Source organism: Triticum aestivum, chromosome 3D (assembly GCF_018294505.1).
Source record: "Triticum aestivum cultivar Chinese Spring chromosome 3D, IWGSC CS RefSeq v2.1, whole genome shotgun sequence".
Lineage (NCBI taxonomy): Eukaryota > Viridiplantae > Streptophyta > Magnoliopsida > Poales > Poaceae > Triticum > Triticum aestivum.
Genome location: NC_057802.1, coordinates 115,032,439 through 115,051,042, shown reverse-complemented (window position 1 = coordinate 115,051,042; position 18,604 = coordinate 115,032,439). Strand labels below are relative to the sequence as shown.

Here is an 18,604-nt window from a genome sequence, read left to right as displayed (position 1 = left end):
GCCGACCTAAAGACCAAGGGGGTCTCAGTATTGAGAACTTAGAAATTAAGAATAAATGTCTTATGAGCAAATGGTTATACAGGCTAGAGACAGAGCCGGAGGGTATGTGGTCACAAATCCTGCGCAATAAGTATTTACACTCGAAGACACTAGCTCAGGTTACCATGAGACCGATTGACTCCCCATTCTTGAAGGGACTTATCAGAACGAAGGACTTGTTCTTTCGTAGGGTCAAATTCTTGGTGTGCAATGGGATGTCAAACAAGATTTTGGGAGGATACTTGGTTAGGAGAGACGCCCCTGGCCGTCCAATACCCTACCCTCTATAATATTGTGCAACATAAGGAGGATTACGTAGGCACAATCCTTCAAACTATTCCCTTGAACATCCAGTTCAGACGGGTGTTAGTTGGTGAGAGATGGACTACCTCGATGCATCTGGTTCGGAGACTGATAGACGTTCAACTCTCCGACCAGCCGGATGCGTCACAATGGAAATTAACTAAGAATGGGATTTTTACGGTGAAATCATTCTATACGGATTTGAGTAATTCTGCCCACTCTCAAGGTCATTGCACATCTGGAAGGTTAAGGTTCCTTTGCGTATTAAAATCTTTATGTGGTTTGTCCACGAGCAAGTGATACTCACAAAGGACAACTTATTTAAAAGGCGATGGGTAGGAAGTTCGCGGTGCTGTTTTTGTGATCATGATGAAACAATACAACACTTATTTCTTGAATGCCCACTTGCCAAGCTACTTTGGAGAACGATTCATATAGCTTTCAACATTAATCCTCCAGTCGATATTGCGTCATTGTTTGGGACGTGGTTAGCTGGGGTTGAACAGATTACTGCGACCCATATTTGGATTGGAATATGTGCACTATTATGGGCTATATGGAACTGCAGGAATGATATGATTTTTAACAGACACCACACTTTAACTTTCTTGCAGGTCATCTTCAGAGCTACAGCTTGGATACGTACGTGGTCCTTACTCACTCCTATGGACTCCAGGGAGCCTTTGGTTACTGGGTGCAACCAATGGGAGATGGTAGCTTGGGCTATATTCAACCGGTTCGGATGGCGCTTGCATAATAGGATAGGAGTCTAGGGAGCTTATCCTTATTATTACCGCATCGGTTGCCTTTGTCAGCATGTAATTTTCCTTTTTTCGCTTTGTTCTGCTCCGTTTGCGAGCTGTAAGACCTTCATGACGATACTTTGTGGTGTTTTAATAAGATGGCTGCATGCATCATCATGATGCAGAGGCCGGGGCATGCCTCCATTTCCAAAAAAAAAGTTTTCTAATCCCGCATTTCAAACAAACCTTAGATTCCAAGTAAAGCAAATTTGTAGTACTTTTTTGTTCCTGCTTGTCCGACATTGTTTCAGCCCCTTCAGTGGTAAAAAAACCATGCCAGATCCAAACTGCATTTTCGTCAAACATCAAATTACTGCAAAAGCTCCCATTTCATCAAAAATCAAATTATTACAAAAGTTCCCCTTCTATCAAATCTAGTGAAAGGTTGAATGTTAGAACATGATTTATATACAAGAACAGGGAAAGAGTACTTCAAATTCAAATGAAACTGTTAGTATCACATATCTCACGCACCATTCTCGTACTTGGCGAAGGGGGGATTTGTAACCAAGTCAGAAGATTCTGCCCCATTCTCGCACCTTCCTAGCCCAGTCAGGAATAGGATTCATCTGGGCAATCTTTGCGTCCATGTTGGGATCAAAATAGATCCAGTCCTCCTTCAGAGTAAACATACCATCGACTTGAAACTCGTAGCGACCGATGATAGTTTGAATTAGGACATCTTGCCTTCCGGAAGCCATCTCTTGGAAATCATCGCGGCGTCCAATATATGTTCCAAAATATGGATGCACAATGTTTATCCCACTATGCTCACAGAAAAAGCAGCGAGCTGTCATTGGAAAAAGGTTAAATTAAATCGTCGGCCTCAACATAAAAAGAGAAATAACTAAACAAGGGAATCAACCAAGCCATCACAGCTGCACTTCCTACAGATAGCACAGAAGTTTACTGCCATAAGAACAAAAATAGCATTCCTGATTAGTTGTATTTGTATTGATAAAAGGAAAAGGAAGTGTATCGCTAATGTTCAAATGATGAGCAACAAAAATCTGGATATTACAACCTACATACAGCAGAACGAAATTATATTTCTATTTTCTAGGGGAAAGATATGAACATAGATTGTGGTAACCATGTTAAGTAGTAATTCTTAATGCTAATTCAAAAACCACGCAAGGAAACTATCATGAGATGCATATCTAGTGTGTACAAGAAAAGTGAGCTGAGAGCATACTGTGATCTATCGAAGAACCCAAAACCGGCAAGCACAACGATGGTCTTCCCTCCTCATCTTTATCACCATTGCTACACTCAGCGAAGAACAATTCTCGAGGTGTGGTAGCAGGATCTGATCCCTTTGGTGTTGCCAAGAAGTTGATGTGGAAATACTCATATTTGAACCTCTTCTTGTACAGATAAGTAGTTGAACCTTCAGATACCTTGGGATTCACACCGCAAATAATATGAAGTTCATAGTCCACCTAACAGGGCAGCAGAAATGGTTGTGAGTCACTTTGAATCCTGATACACATTTAAATTAATGAATAAGTAAAAGAAGCAAATGTACCAACCCCTGTTTGCTGAGATTTTTTTTTCAATGCATCATTAACCTTCCTGACATAGAACTCTTGGTCCTTAAATTTCTTCCGAATGGCCGGAATTAACATCTTCTGGTTTTTATTCAAGATCTCTGAGCATGATGATACTTTATTCAGTAACCGAGCCCGCTTCTTTGATTTGGTAGGTGAAGATTTTGACACAAGCATAGTGAGGTGCTCAACTGTGCAGTCGTCAAGCGCGTGAGCCAGCATATGCGACAACTTGGTGGGCTCAATGTCCAGGGACAATGTCGTGAATTTCACCAGTGCATCAGGGTCCGAGTGCCATGAATCAACCGCAGCTTTCTTATAGGCATCAAGGTCAGTGCCGCCGATAAGGAAACCAGACTGTTGTACCATCTCAATGGCTAACCGTAAGTCCACATTGGCCAAAAGAAGGTGCCAGAGAGCATCATGCTCCGAGAGAGAACTGAAGCGAGCACGGAGGAAGGCGACGATGCCATAGAGGGAGCAGCACTCGATGCGCATAAGGGTCCTTGTGCATATCATGTCCACCTGAAAGTCAAACTCGAAATCTTGGTGCATGGGGAATGCAGTGCCATACCAAATGGTGTTGAGGATGATGTTCGAGACAGGATCCAAGGGGCCATAGCAGTAGCCGCCCTTGATGAGGCTGCAGTGGTGAAGCTTGCGCAGGCCATCCCTAGGCAGCAGGGCGAGTGCCTCTAGGTAGAAACCATGGATCTTGCCGAGGAGCAGCAGCTTCAGAGTCTGTGTGTGTCTGAATGTCCCATGCATACCCGGCCTCCACTCAGCAGATTCTGTGTTGCTGGGTGTCAGCTCACCCCTCTTTCTCTTCTTCTTTCTACCGGCACCAAGATCAATCGAGGCCCTGAGCAGCTTGGCAAGGCGCTTGACAGCTGCAGAGGGTAAGCAGCAGTGTGCCCCAAGAATCTTGGACACCTTGACCGTCCGAGACATCAATGACAGCAAGACGCCCATCAGCTCTGCTGGTTTGGGATGCCTCGCGGACAGGGCAGCACACTCCAGGGCTATTCTGGTTGTAGGTGACATGATGTTGAACACGGGCTCGCCGGGGCTCCTCTTACGGTCTTGCTCGACGAACCCTACAGCGCCGAGGAGGTCGCATCCAGCCAGGCGCAGGTAGCGCAGTGCCTCTGTTTTCTCCAAGTAGCGGTACTGAAAGCAAAGGAAGGTGACAAGACCCTCCAGCGACCGCCGTGCCACGGTCATGGAGTCGACCGTCTCTGGGTACAGCGGTATATCAAAGATTCGTTCATCTTTTGTGTTGGTCCTCACCTTAGAGATGATGATTTCCTCTTCCTCCTCAATTTCGTCCTCGGCGCTTGGCGTGTAGGAGATGGTGTTGGCGATGATGTTGGAGACCGGGTCAAGGAAGCCGAAGCAAACGCCGGCCTTGAGCAGGCGCGTGGTCAGCGAGGGTATCCTCTCCGCCGGCAGCCGGTCGAGGGCCGACTCGTAGAAACCGTGGATGCGATCGAGCAAGATGCATATGTCCTGCCTAACGCTCTTACTCGTAGCGCCATCAGGACAATCTTCGCCTATGCGGCGGAGAGGCTTGCCATGCATGTCGGCAGACGCACTTGCTCTTTCTCTCCGGCCTCCGGTAATGGGGGGTTACTTCAGGTTGGGTGGGTGGGCGCGGGGGTGGGATTGGGGGCAGCGGCGGCAGCAGCGGTGGCCGCGATTACTAACTACGATTTCCTATTTTATTTTCCAGTAACTTGGCCGGAAGGAAACCCTACACATGACACGATATCTATTCCCTTGGTCGCAAGATGTAAGACCATTTTTTTAGCGAACCAGGGACAGTGGTATCTCAGCCCATCAGAGTTTAAATTATGGTGCTCGCATTTTTTTGATTTATTTCAGGATTTTCGGCGATGCGCGTTCAGTGGGAGGAGACATTCCTGTTGGCTAGGATACGCCTATGGTAACTTTGTAAATCTCAATATAATATACCGGCTCAATCTCTCGAAGGTGATTATAGGGGTGAGGTGTATATGTGTACGTTTATAGAGGTAAGTGTGTGCGCTTAAATATGAGCGTTTGTGTTTGTACTGTGTTAAAAAAACCATTTTTTGACACTATGATAGTGTTAAAAATAATCTTATATTTTGAGATGGAGGGCGTATTATTTTGCTTGGCCAGGCCGGTGTTTTGTGAGCATCTCCCCTCAACATGGCAATATGTATCCACAACCCGGGAAACCGGCGGGTAAAAATCCTATTAGGAAAGTGTTTAGAAAAGATAAATATCCATGAGTTTATAAACGTGAAAAAATGTGCCCATTTGAGTAAGCCGGGTACAATGCAATACTCATACCCGTGTATAGCATACATGTGTACTAATTCCTTCTAATAGTTAGGTCTTATCTGTCATTCAGTAAATGTAAAAGAATTAACTACTTTACCCTAGGCTAACGCAGCCGCTAGCTTCGACCCAAAATACTCTTGACTTACCCGCACGATCTTGTTTAAATGCGTTGATCTTGTTTTGTGAACTCGTGATTTCTTTAATTTTGTTCTATCTTATTATATAGTCTTTTCATTTGATCATTTCAAAAGTAGGGGCTGCATAAGCATTTTCAATAAAAAATAGAAAAAAATTGTGGCTGGCGGTGCCATACACCGGGGGTACCCGTCCTCCGGGGAACAAGGTCGCCAGGCCTCGGAGCCTAACGTAGGTTGGGCCCTTCGCCACTAACAGTGGGCCTCCTCCAGAAGGATACCTACTACTTGTACCGCAAGACATGTACTCCAGTAGACAACTTGGGCATCAAACCATATAAACTGACTTGGGCCATGTAACCCTAGATCTCACCTTTCTGTATAAGGGGAGGTAGGGGCCTCCCAAGTCGGCGGCTAACATCTCTCATAGCTCTCCATTAGACCTGCAAAAGATTTAGTCTCTTCTACGAGACAATAAATACAATAACATGCAGGATGTAGAGTATTACCTCACCACGAGGGCCTGAACCTGGGTAAAATCTGTGTCCTGTGTGTACCCAATCAAACCCTCTATGCGCTCCGTCCCATGAGGAACCCTATGCAGGGATGTGATGGGATTTTGCTTCGTCAGTTGGCGCGCCAGGTAGGGGCTAGTGTGCATAGATACTATGTTCTTCATCAACAATAATTTCGATCTCAATCGGCATCATGGAGGATCGTCCATGGACGTCGAGGGCTCAACATCAACATGACATATGCGCGGCCTGCAGAATTTTCTGGACAGCAGATTCGTTGGCATCGCCCCGGCCTCCTCGAGCATCTTTTTAACAATTTCTTCGGAGGGATCGTGCGAAATTGGGTCTACAACATCCCTGTAAAATTTCACCGTGATCCGATCTACGAGTCTCCAGCAATCTCTGAAATATTGAGGCCCTATCGAATTTGGACGAGAATCCGCGCGAGCTTGGAAGAACGAGTCCAACGGTCAATTATGACATCTTTCGGAAAATCTAACCATTGATCTCATGCTAATTTGTGTTGACAACAAGCCCTTACAATTTCAGGGCGATCCGATAGTCCAAACGCTGGGACGAGGCCGAAGAGTGCATCAAGGTATGCATCTGTATTCCACGTGAAAATAGATCCGACCCGATTTCATCTTTCTTCATGAACAAGCTATCCAACTTCATCGCACAGAGACCCCCATCACACGGAGACCTCCTCCATCGTGGACCTCCACGGCGTAGACCTTCGCTGCCACGAACCTCCACAGTGGGGACCTCCACCGCGCAGACCTCCTCACCTCATCGTGCATCATCATCACGCAACCTTGATACATCTCCAACGTACCTATAATTTATGAAGTATTCATGCTATTATATTATCCATCTTAGATGTTTTATATGCATTTATATGCTATTTTATATGATTTTTGGGACTAACCTATTAACCTAGAGGCCAGTGCCAGTTTCTGTTTTTTCCTTGTTTTTGAGTTTTACAGAAAAGGAATATCAAACGGAGTCCAATTGACGTGCCAATTTTGATGATTTTTTATGGACCAGAAGAAGCCCACGGAGCATCGGAGATGGACCAGAAGAGTCACGAGCCGTCCACAAGGGTGGAGGGCGCGCCCCCTATCTCGTGGACGACTCGAAGACCCCCCCTGACGTGAAACCGACGCCAAAAATTCCTATAAATACAGAAACCCCCAGAAATAAACCTAGATCGGAAGTTCTGCCGCCGCAAGCCTCTGTAGCCACGAGAAATCAATTTAGGCCCTCTCTGGCACCCTGCCGGAGGGGGACATCATCACCGGAGGCCATGGAGGAGGATCCCGGAGGGGCTATCATCGCCATGAAGGCCAAGGACCAGAGGGAGAACCTCTCCCCATCTAGGGGGGGAGGCCATGGAGGAGGAAGCACAAGGGGGAGAACCTCTCCTCCTCTCTCTCGGTGGCGCCGGAGTGCCATCGGAGGGGAATCATCGCCTGAAAGTGCGTTATATCGACTAGGGGGGGGGGGATAGGCGATTTTTATGAATTCTTCACTGAGGAATTTGCGGGTGAGGAAATTCCTTAGCGAAGAACTACTTGCAGTGGAATAAGTACTCAGAAGTAAACATAACAGAACACAAGCATGGTCATCATGATGAAATGAAGACAGGCACAGAGTACAGAAAGCGTAAACACAGGATAACACAGGATGAAGACAAACAGACTGAAGAAATTGAACTGAGGAAATTGAGAAAGTCTTCAGTCAAAGTCTTCAAACAGATATGAACAAGCACACAACAACTGTAATGAGGAAATGAAAGAGTTGAGGAAATAGAACCAGTAAGCTTGGTGAAGACAATGATTTGGTAGACCAGTTCCAACTGCTGTCTCAGTTGTACATCTGGTTGGAGCGGCTAGGTATTTAAACCTGAGGACACACAGTCCGACACAGTCCTCACCGTATTCTCCTTGAGCTAAGGTCACACAGACCTCGCCCAATCACTCGTGGTAAGTCTTCAGGTGACTTCCGAACCTTCACAAACTCGGTCACTCGGCGATCCACAATTCCTCTTGGATGCTCTAGACCATGACGCCTAACCGTCTGGAAGAAGCACAGTCTTCAAAGGTAACAAGCGTCGGATCCACGCAGGATCAATCTCTTCAGTGATGCTCAATCACTTTGGGTTTGTAGGTGTTTGGGTTTGGGTTTTCCTCACTCGATGATTTTCGCTCAAAGTCCTCGGAGGATGGGATGCTCTCAAATGACAAGTGTCAGTTTCTCTCGGAGCAGCCAACCAGCTAGTGGTTGTAGGGGGCGGCTATTTATAGCCTAGGGAGCAGCCCGACATGATAAGACATAAATGCCCTTCAATGATATGACCGTTAGGTGGGTAGATATTTTGGGACAGCTGGCGCGTAGCACAGCAACGGTCGGAAATTTGAGTATCAAATTCCTCAGGGCTATCATGTTCCTCACTGTGTAGGCAATCCGCACTGGCGAATTCCTAACTCCTCAGTCAGAACAAATTCCTCAGAGACCAGAAGAACTTCGTCTCTGTCACTGAAGAATATGACTGAACTGTATGAGATTTCCAATGGCTTCACTCGAAGGGATTGGTAGGTGTAGGATTTTGAGTTGAGCATCACATGGAAATTTTTCCTTAGTATTTCCTCGACCCCCTTTAACAGTACGGTGTTTCCTATGACTCAAGAAAGAGAAAATGAAACTACGAAAACAAAAGTCTTCACGCTTCATGTTCCTCGAATGAATACCAAGTCTTCAAGGTCACACCAATTTCTTCACTTTCAAAGTCTTCAGAAAGTCTTCAGAAATCCAAAGTCTTCAGTCGAAGAACTTCATTTTTAGGGGTCGACTTTCTCTGTAAATATCAAACTCCTCATAGACTTATAGACCTGTGTACACTCATAAACACATTAGTCCCTTAACCTATAAGTCTTCAATACACCAAAATCACTAAGGGGCACTAGATGCACTTACAATCTCCCCCTTTTTGGTGATTGATGACAATATAGGTTAAGTTTTCAACGGGGATAAACATATGAAGTGTAAATACTGATATTGAGGAATTTGATTGCAAGATATAGAAGAACTCCCCCTGAAGATGTGCATAGTGAGGAATTTGCTTTTGAAGCAATGCACACTTGAAGAGTAGAATCATGGAGATCTCCCCCTATATCTTGTAATTCATACACGCATTTGACATATAATATGAAGAATTTGAAATGCATGATGAAATATGGTGACTGATGTAATTCAGCATGCGTGCATAACATTAATGAGGAATAAGCATGCAGAAAAACACAGCAAAAGTATCAGGCCACCATAGAGTTTAAGTTTACAACTCGATCCAGCAAAGTCATCAGAAGAACGAGAGTTGTAACTTAGAAAAAAACGCCCATATAAGATAGACCCGCTTGAAGACTAACTCAAATTTCTCCCCCTTTGTCATCGAATGACCAAAAGGATCGAAAATGAGGACTAACGCCCCTGAAGAATATCAAGTTGATGAAGGAGCGCCAGCGTTGTTGGGGTCGTTGTTGATGTAGGGCCTGCCGCAGTGTCGTCCAAGTCTTCATGCTCGTCGGTGTCGCGCGATGAAGAATAGGAGCTGGCCACCAAGGAAGGAACCTTGACCTTCTTGTATTTCTTCGGTGGAGGAGCAGACCAGTCAAAATCTTCCTTGAGACCCATTTTCTTCAGATCTTCTTCGCTATAAATGTGAGACAGAACAGCCCAGGTACGGTTGAAGGTTTCATGGAGGTAGTAATGGTTTTTCTTCACTGCATTGTGGGTAGCAGTCATGTTGTGAAGAATTGAACCAAACTGACGCTTGACCCATTTGTGATTGCGATCAACCTTCTGGTGAAGACTGAGGAGAAGCTCACGATCAGTCATCACCCTGGGAGCTGTGCCTTGAGGATGGCTTGGTTGCGTTGGCGGCAGAGTCATGAGTGGCAGAGTCATCATTGGTGGAGTAGGATGCAGCTTTGCGAAATTGACCATCCAATGGACGAATGCCTTCATCAATAACAGCAGAAGCCTTGCCCTTGTCATCAGCTGAGGAAAATGTCCGTTTGAGGACTTCAATCGGGGGCAAGTAGCTGCAATGGTTCAGTGTATCAGCTTTGTAGTTGAGTGAAGACCTTGTTCTGATGAATCTCATAATCCATGGAGCATAAGGCTTCAACTCAAATGGTGACATTGCGACATTGGCCAGAGTCCTCATGAAGAAATCATGGAAGTTGACGGGAACGCCATGCATGATATTGAAAAGCAGATTCTTCATGATGCCAACGACTTCTTCTTCATTCGAGTCGTGGCCCTTGATAGGACTCAATGTCTTCGTCAGAATGCGATAGACAGTCCGAGGCACATATAGCAATTCCTTCACGAGGAATTTGGTTCTAGGGGCCTGACATGGCTTCAATGGCTTCATCAGCACTTGCATATAGTGGTCTGTAAGCTCAGGCTCTTGGTACATGCAACGAGCAGCTTCAAGGGGGGGACTGAGAGGCAAAGCATGAAGCAATTCAGTAGCTGGTGCCTTATAGTGAGTATTTTCAGTCATCCAGTCCAGCACCCATGAACTCACATCTTCAGAGTCTCCGGTGATGTGCAGCGTTGCATAGAGTTGAAGAATGAGTTCTTCATTCCAATCGCAGATGTCAGTGCACAAATTTAACAGTCCAGCGTCGTGAAGAACACTGAGGACTAGCACGATGCACGGCAGAGATTCCATATCTACGTGAGGAATGTGCTCATGATCGAAGACTTTGCCTTTGTTGAACAACACTGAGGAATAAAAATTTGCCTGGCTGGCAGTCCAGAAACGCCTCTTCCTAATGCGAGCAGAGTCATAGGGGTTGTAGTCAGTGAAGAATACGTGCTCGCCGAAGAAATCATCAGTCTTGAATTTTTGCTTCCTTGAGAATGGATCCTTTGGCTTGGGTTGAGGAGTGTCAGTCAGTTGCATCACAACCTCGGGAATTGCAATCTCAGGTTCTTCAGGCTGAGGAATTTCTGGTTCCTCTTCAGTGGCAGTCTGTGTCTTCAATGATCCAGCAGTAGCAGTTTCTTTAGCACTAGTGGGTCGATTTTCTTCAGAGCTCATTTGAACAGTTTGTGCAGGGGACTGATGGATTTGTTGCAATGGCGTGAACAGAGGGGAGTTGGGATGCTGACTATCCCAAAAATCATCATTCATCAATGGAGTAGTACTCCCAATGTCCACGTCAGAATTTTGTTCATCCAATTCCTCAACGCCGGCCTCTTCAGCAGTGAACTGAGGCATAGGCGAGGAGACAATTGGAGTTGAAGGGATTGCGTCCGCTTCAATTTCTTCATCCATCTGCTCTGAGGAAGCAGCAGAGGGAATGTCTTCATCAGATCCGCTGGGGATCACATATTCTTCATCGAAAGGGACGATTTCCTTTGATGGCATGCTGGAAACAGGAACAACATCAATTGGATTTGCAAATGAGCTTGTCAATTTCTTCATCTTCTTCGGTGCTGAAGAATCTGATGAAGTTGATGCCTTCCTTTTCTTCACAGCTGCACGCTCTGCAGCCTTGGTCTTCTTCACATCTGATGCAGATGGAAGGATCGGAGTTGGAGTAGGCGCAGGAGGAGCAGAGGAATTTGGTTGAGTTTCTTCAGGCACAACTGATGCAGTTGCCCTGACTTCTTCATTTTCTTCAGGCGCACCACTAGTGGATGCCCTGGCAATTTCTTCAGCGGCTGGAATGCAGTCATCAGCCCTGGAACTCACATTTTCTTCAGCAGCCTGATTTTCATCAGCGGTGCTGGCGTGCTCTTCTGTTGGTTGAGCAGATGCTTCGGCTTGAGGAATTTCTGGTTGCGATGGAGCTGCAACCTTTGAATTGAATTTCTCAGTCAGTTTTACAAACCTGACCTTGGCTCCTTGCCAATCAGCATAGTAAGCATTGAAGTCATCACTGAGGCCTTTGATTTCAGCCTGGATCTTCACTAGTTCTTCAGTTGTCATAGAGGCAACGTTTTTCTTCAGGAAGCGCTCCTTCCTGTACTGAGCTTTCTTCTGCTGCCTTGCCTGCTCAAATTTCCATTTCTCTTCTTCAATGAAGGCAGTTAAAACATGACTTTGACCAGGTGTGAGGTTCATCTCCGGCAAAGGAGTGTTGGGATCCTTGTGCCAGAGATCAATGAAGTCTAGGATCAGCTTCGGATCCAAAAGCAGTGGCACATTGCTTCCTTTGGCACTAGCGGCCTTGACTTGTCTGTCTCTGATGATTTCAGCAAGTTCTTCATTATCAGCCTCATCATCATCAGAGGGCACTTGGAAAGCAACCTGCTTCTTGTGAGGACTTGGTCGAGGACCTCGTCCAGCAGTGGTCTTCTTCTTCAGCAGAGAGGGGCCAGCTGAGGAACTTGGAGCAGCTGAGGAACTTGCAGAGGCTCCTGAGGCAATAGATATGCCTGCAGTCCTTTGGCACGTGGCGAGATGCACATGTGCTGAGGATTTGGTCGGAGCAGCCGAAGACTTTGGCGGAGGGGCTGGGGACTTTAGAGGAGCAGGAGCAGTTTGAGGATTTGGCCGTGAGGGCTTTGAGGAATCTAGTCGTGAGGGCATTGAAGGTGAAGCACTTGGCTTATGCGCAGGCTTCTTTGCCATGGCCTTCTTAGGCTTGACAGTAGAGGCCTTAGCAGAGGCAGCAACAGCAGCAGAGTCCTTGTTGAATTTCCTCACTGCATCTTTTGCCTGTTTGGCCAACTTGGCCTGGCGCTTGGCCCATTCTTCAGGATAGTCCTCACCGCGCTTGAGGCTGGTGGGATCAGCTACTTGGCCAGGTGCCAATGGAGGTCTTGAGCATGGAGGGGTAACAGCGAATTTCTTCATGTATTTTGGAGTAACATATCTGTACTCCCTCCACTCTCTTGCCCATCTCCTCTCAATCTTTTGAATGCGCACCTTGCGCTGATTTTTATCTTCCTCAGGGGGTGTGCAGTACCCAGCATAGATGTCCTCAGGGATTTCAAAAGCAGTGTTGACCTCAGGCCTCTTTCCTCCTTTCTGTGGCTTCTTTCCATCAGCCATTTTCTTCAGATGAGGAATTTGAACAATGGAATTCTCTGAAGATGTATGCAACTTTTCTTCGAGGAACGCTGCAAATGAGTTAAGTTGATGAGAACCTAGTGATTCAGCAGCGGACATGAGTACCTGTGAACAGAGTATAGTTGCGAGGAATTTGGAGAGGTCATATGCGTTCTCAGAAGGTTTTGTAAAAAGAACAAAGTTGAGGATTTTGACCAGATGAGTCTTGAAGAATTTCACTAAGCGTTCTTTGCCTTAGGTTCCAGAGTTGTACGGATCAGAAATCCACACAATTGAGGAATCTTGAAGAAAAATATAGCTTAGAGAAATGAATCAAGAACAGATGACATGTGAGGTGTTTAGTGTGTGAAGATTTGAAGAAAAACACCTTTGAAGATTTTGTAGAAATCATTTGAATCAAAGAGGGCAGTAAAAGTAACTTTTAATTACCCTGGACAAAGAACACGATGAACTGGGAAGAGGAGATGTGAAGTTCGTCAGTGCAGATCTTCCACGCCCTAACTCGGCAGAGGAAGACAGCTACGGCGGCGGCGGAGTGAAGAAATCCGCGGCCGGCGCGAGTACGACGGCGACGAGGTCGAGGCAGTGAAGCTCTTCCTCACCAGCGACGATGAAGTAGCGGCGGCGCTAGGGTTTGAGAAGCTCGAGCTGGAGTGAGGTCGAGCGGAGTAAAGAGAAGTGAGGAAGGGGAGGGGTATTTATAGCCACGGTGAAAAACTGTTCGCCCGAAGAAATTGGACGAACGTGCCCCTGACCCTTCTCATTCGCTTGACATGTGTCACCCACGTACTGAGAAGTGGAGATCGTGGGTGAATAGATAAGTGTTTTCGTGGGATGCGGAACGGTTTGAGCGGCAAAGCCGAAAATTTGGATAAGATAAGTTAAAAGTTCCGTTCGCAAATTCTTCAGCTGACAAGGACACAGTGAAGATTTCGAACGAGTTTCAAATAGAACGCACATGAAGAATTTGTGAATAGAATGGGTTGAGTTTAGCATAGAGGGGGAAGGGTCCGATCACATTCACTTAGCAGAAAAAGCAACTTGAAGAAATACCAATAAGTGAATGTTGTAGAGGACATAAACTCATATATATATATAGCCAATGAAGAAAAACGACGGAAAAGGTGAAGACAATGCAAAGTTGAAGAAACTGAACAACTGAGGAATTTCAAAAACTGAGGAAAAACTCAAATTGAAGATTTTCAACTTTGGTGGTGGCGTGACCCACCGTATAAGAATGATGATTTCAGACACCGCGTACAATTTTCGTAGGGTTCTGAGAATCAAATTCTTCGTTATTTCTTCACACTTAGAGTGTTATTCTTCATTGATTGAAGAAAAACGTTTCTTCATGTGTTGCACATCTAAGTCATCAATTTTGCATAAGTGTTAGGATGAGTGTCCTTTTCAAAGAACATTCGAAGATTCTAAGATATTTAGCTCACACCGCAACTTGCTAAATCTCTTCTCATCCAAGGGCTTTGTGAAGATATCGGCTAGCTGTTCTTCAGTCTTCACATGCTCAATAGAAATGTCGCCCTTCAACACATGATCACGAAGAAAATGATGACGAATCTGAATGTGCTTTGTCTTCGAGTGCTGAACTGGGTTGTGAGCAATCTTGATGGCACTCTCATTGTCACAGAAGAGAGGCACATTCTTCACGTTGACGCCGTAGTCCTTGAGAGTTTGCTTCATCCACAGCAATTGAGCACAGCAAGAACCAGCAGCAATGTACTCAGCTTCAGCAGTAGACAGTGATACGCAGTTCTGTTTCTTCGAGGACCAACAGACCAAAGATCGTCCGAGGAAATGACATGTACCAGATGTTGACTTGCGGTCCACACGATCACCAGCATAGTCAGAGTCTGAATATCCAATGAGATCAAAAGCCGAGCCCTTGGGGTACCATAATCCAAGTGTTGGTGTGTGAGCTAGATATCGAAGAATATGCTTCACAGCCTTATGGTGTGATTCCTTCGGTGTAGCTTGAAATCGGGCACACATGCAAACACTAAGCATTATATCTGGCCTAGATGCACATAAGTACAATAAAGAACCAATCATGGAGCGGTATACCTTATGATCGAAGTCAATACCATTTTCATCAGTGCACAGATGGCCATTTGTGGGCATAGGAATTTTGACGCCTTTGCAATCTTGCATGCCGAATTTCCTCAGTACATCCTTGAGGTATTTCTCCTGAGATATGAATATGCCATTGCGTTGTTGACGAATTTGAAGACCTAAGAAGAATTTCAATTCTCCCATCATAGACATTTGATATTCTTCACTCATCATATAGGCAAATTCATCACTATAACGTTGGTCAGTACAGCCAAAGATAATATCATCAACATATATTTGGCACACAAACAGTTCACCATCATAAGATTTAGTGAAAAGAGTAGGGTCGAGTGAACCGGGTTTGAAGCCTTTCTTCATGAGGAATTCCTTCAAAGTATCATACCACGCCCGAGGGGCCTGCTTGAGGCCATAGAGGGCCTTATTGAGTCTGAAGACTTTGTCAGGATTCTTTGGATCTTCAAAACCTGGGGGTTGAGCAACATATACTTCTTCCTCAAGCTTACCATTGAGGAATGCACTTTTCACATCCATTTGATATAAAGTGATATCATGATGGTTAGCATAAGCAAGTAATATGCGAATAGCCTCAAGTCTAGCAACAGGTGCAAAAGTTTCATCGAAATCAATTCCTTCAACCTGTGTGTAGCCTTGAGCTACAAGCCGTGCCTTATTCCTCACCACAAGGCCATTTTCATCTTGCTTGTTGCGGTAGATCCACTTTGTGCCAATGATATTGTGCTTGCGAGGATCTGGACGTTTGACCAGTTCCCAGACGTTGTTGAGCTCGAACTGATGTAATTCTTCTTGCATAGCTTGAATCCACTCAGGCTCCATAAATGCTTCATCTACCTTAGTGGGCTCTGTGATAGAGACAAAAGCAAAGTGCCCACAAAAGTTAGATAAATGTGAAGCTCTTGAGCGTGTGAGAGGACCTGGTGCTTCAATGTCATCGATGATCTTCTCAATTGCACTTCTTTTGCAACGCGAGGATGAGCTGGTTGTCGTCGAGGAATTTGATCAGCATTTTCTTCAGCACCATTTTCTTCAGCATTTTCTTCAGGTGCATTAGCTCGACGTTCTTCACGTTCTGGAATGAATTCTTCAGCAGATTCTTCGGTCGGAATGACATCCTCAGTAGCCTTGAACTTGATAGATTCCTCAGGTGCTGGTTCATCTATCACAGAAGGTAGGTGCTCTCTTTGCGAGCCATTAGTTTCATCGAACCGCACATCTACAGTTTCAACAACCTTGTGAAGAACGTTGTTGAAGACTCTGTAGGTGTGCGAGTCCTTTCCGTAACCAAGCATAAAACCTTCATGTGCTTTCGGTGCAAATTTTGAGTTGTGATGAGGATCTCTAATCCAGCATTTAGCACCGAAGACTTTGAAATAACTCACATTGGGTTTCTTGTCAGTGAGGAGTTCATAGGCAGTCTTCTTGAAGAATTTGTGAAGATATACTCTGTTGATGATGTGGCACGCAGTATCAATTGCATCAATCCAGAAACGACGAGGCGTTTTGTATTCATCAAGCATAGTGCGAGCCATCTCAGCAAGAGTCCTGTTCTTGCGCTCCACGACGCCATTCTGCTGAGGAGTATAAGGAGCAGATAACTCATGAGTAATACCAAGTTCATCAAGATAGTCATCAAGACCAGAATTCTTGAACTCAGTTCCATTGTCACTTCTGATGTGCTTGATCTTCACACCAAAGTTGGTTGAAGCCCTCGAGGAAAATCGTTTGAAGACTTCCTGCACTTCATGTTTGTAAGTAACAATGTGTACCCATGTGTAACGAGAGTAATCATCAACAATAACAAAGCCATATTGAGATGCATCATTTGAAACTGCAGAATAATGGTTAGGACCGAAGAGATCCATGTGAAGCAATTCAAATGGTCGAGTAGTAGTCATGATAGTCTTCGCTGGATGCTTAGCCTTTGTCATCTTTCCAGCTTCACAGGCTCCGCATAAGTGATCCTTGAGGAATTTGACATTCTCAATGCCAATGACATGCTTCTTCTTCGCAAGCGTGTGCAAATTCCTCATGCCTGCATGACCAAGTCGTCGATGCCATAGCCAGCCTTCTGAAGCTTTTGCAAGTAGGCACACGGCTGGTTGTGGTCCTGTAGAGAAATCAACAATATACAAGTCTCCTCTCCTAAAGCCTTCGAAGACTTTGGAATTGTCAGCTTCCATGATCACAACACAACGATACTTGCCAAAGACAACAACCATATCAAGATCGCAAAGCATTGAGACAGACATGAGGTTGTATCCTAAGGACTCGACAAGCATGACTTTGTCCATGTGTCGATCCTTTGAGATCGCAACCTTACCTAGACCCAATACCTGACTTTTGCCTTTGTCAGCGAAGATGATATGCTTCAGATGCGATGGAGATAAGGGAGCATCCATCAATAGATTCTTGTCACCAGTCATGTGATTTGTACATCCACTATCGAGGACCCACTCAGTGGCTTTGGGTTGATCATCCTGCAGATGAATTAGTGCAGCTTACGAACTCATATACTTCATCAGTGAAGAATATGACATCAATTCATCAGATCAATTTCATCAAGCAATAGCAACAGATAAAGCAGTATGAGGACGTGAGAAATGAAAGTTCATTTCTTCATGATTAGCCTGCGTCCTTTCAGGCACTTTTCAGGTCTCCAGCAAATTCTTCAGACGTTTAGCACGTCTGGAGACCTGACCCTGCAGAAGAGATTAGTTCTTTTTCTTCACCACCCACATCTGAAGGGGTGGCAAAGAGTTCATCACTCTGCGAGCTCCATACGAGAAAGGTGGCATAGAAGCCAGTCCATTTCGTTTCACATAAGAGGAGTTAGGATAAGCATATGAATAAGCAGAGAAATTCTTCGAGGACTTATGAACATAATGGTTAGAAGAATAATGCTCATATTCATAGCCCTTAGCTCTTCCCTGCGAAACAGAGTTGTTAGCACGATGATATTCATATGAGGACTTTGATCCTTTTGAGGAATTTGATCCACGTGAGGAATTTGGTCCGTATGAGGACTTGGATCCATATGAAGAATTTGGTCCATATGAAGAATTTGATCTGGGGTTCCTATTCTTCACAGGTGGTGTCATGAGGACATTCACCTGAAGACTTTCAAGGCACCTTTTGGGAACCCAGATTTTCTTCATAGGGGAACCGTTCCTGCAGTTAGTGCCAACATATCTAGCAAATACTTCACCATTCTGATTTTTGAACAGTTTATAGTTGGAGTCAAATGACTCATCAGAAGAATGAGGAGATTCACATGTAAAGCCAGATAAATTAGATGGATCAACTGGAGGTCCCTTTGCAGCAACCCATGAGGTTTTGGGGTACTGCTCAGGCTTCCAATATGTACCATCAGCATTGAGTTTCCTCTCAAAGGCAATACCCTCTTTCCTAGGGTTCCTGTTGAGGATCTGCTTTTTAAGCACATCACAAAGAGTCTGATGCCCTTTGAGGCTTTTGTACATGCCTGTCATGTACAATTCCTTCAGCCCTGCATCATCAGTGATACTAGCAATGTCCTCAGATGAGGAATTAGTGATAGCAGAGACAGTTGAAGAATTTGTAGCATTAGAAGCATTTGAACATTCAGGTGAAGAATTAGCAGATTCACGTTCAATGCATTTCAAACATGGAGGAACAAATTCTTCCTGAGAAGCGCTGATTTGTTGAGCAAGTAATGAATCGCGCTCCTTCTGAAGATCTTCATAACTCACTCTTAGCT

General features: G+C 45.1%; 1 protein-coding gene across 1 annotated transcript; it reads right to left on the bottom strand.

The window, feature by feature from the left end:
• Nucleotides 1-1,466: 1,466 nt before the first annotated feature.
• Nucleotides 1,467-4,339, bottom strand: LOC123074309 (uncharacterized). Its single transcript, XM_044497188.1, has 3 exons — nucleotides 2,678-4,339; nucleotides 2,341-2,587; nucleotides 1,467-1,935 (listed from the first exon to the last, which is right to left on the bottom strand). The coding sequence occupies exons 1-3, from the start codon at nucleotides 4,274-4,276 to the stop codon at nucleotides 1,658-1,660; spliced, it is 2,124 nt and encodes a 707-aa protein (XP_044353123.1). The 5' UTR covers nucleotides 4,277-4,339; the 3' UTR covers nucleotides 1,467-1,657.
• Nucleotides 4,340-18,604: the final 14,265 nt, after the last annotated feature.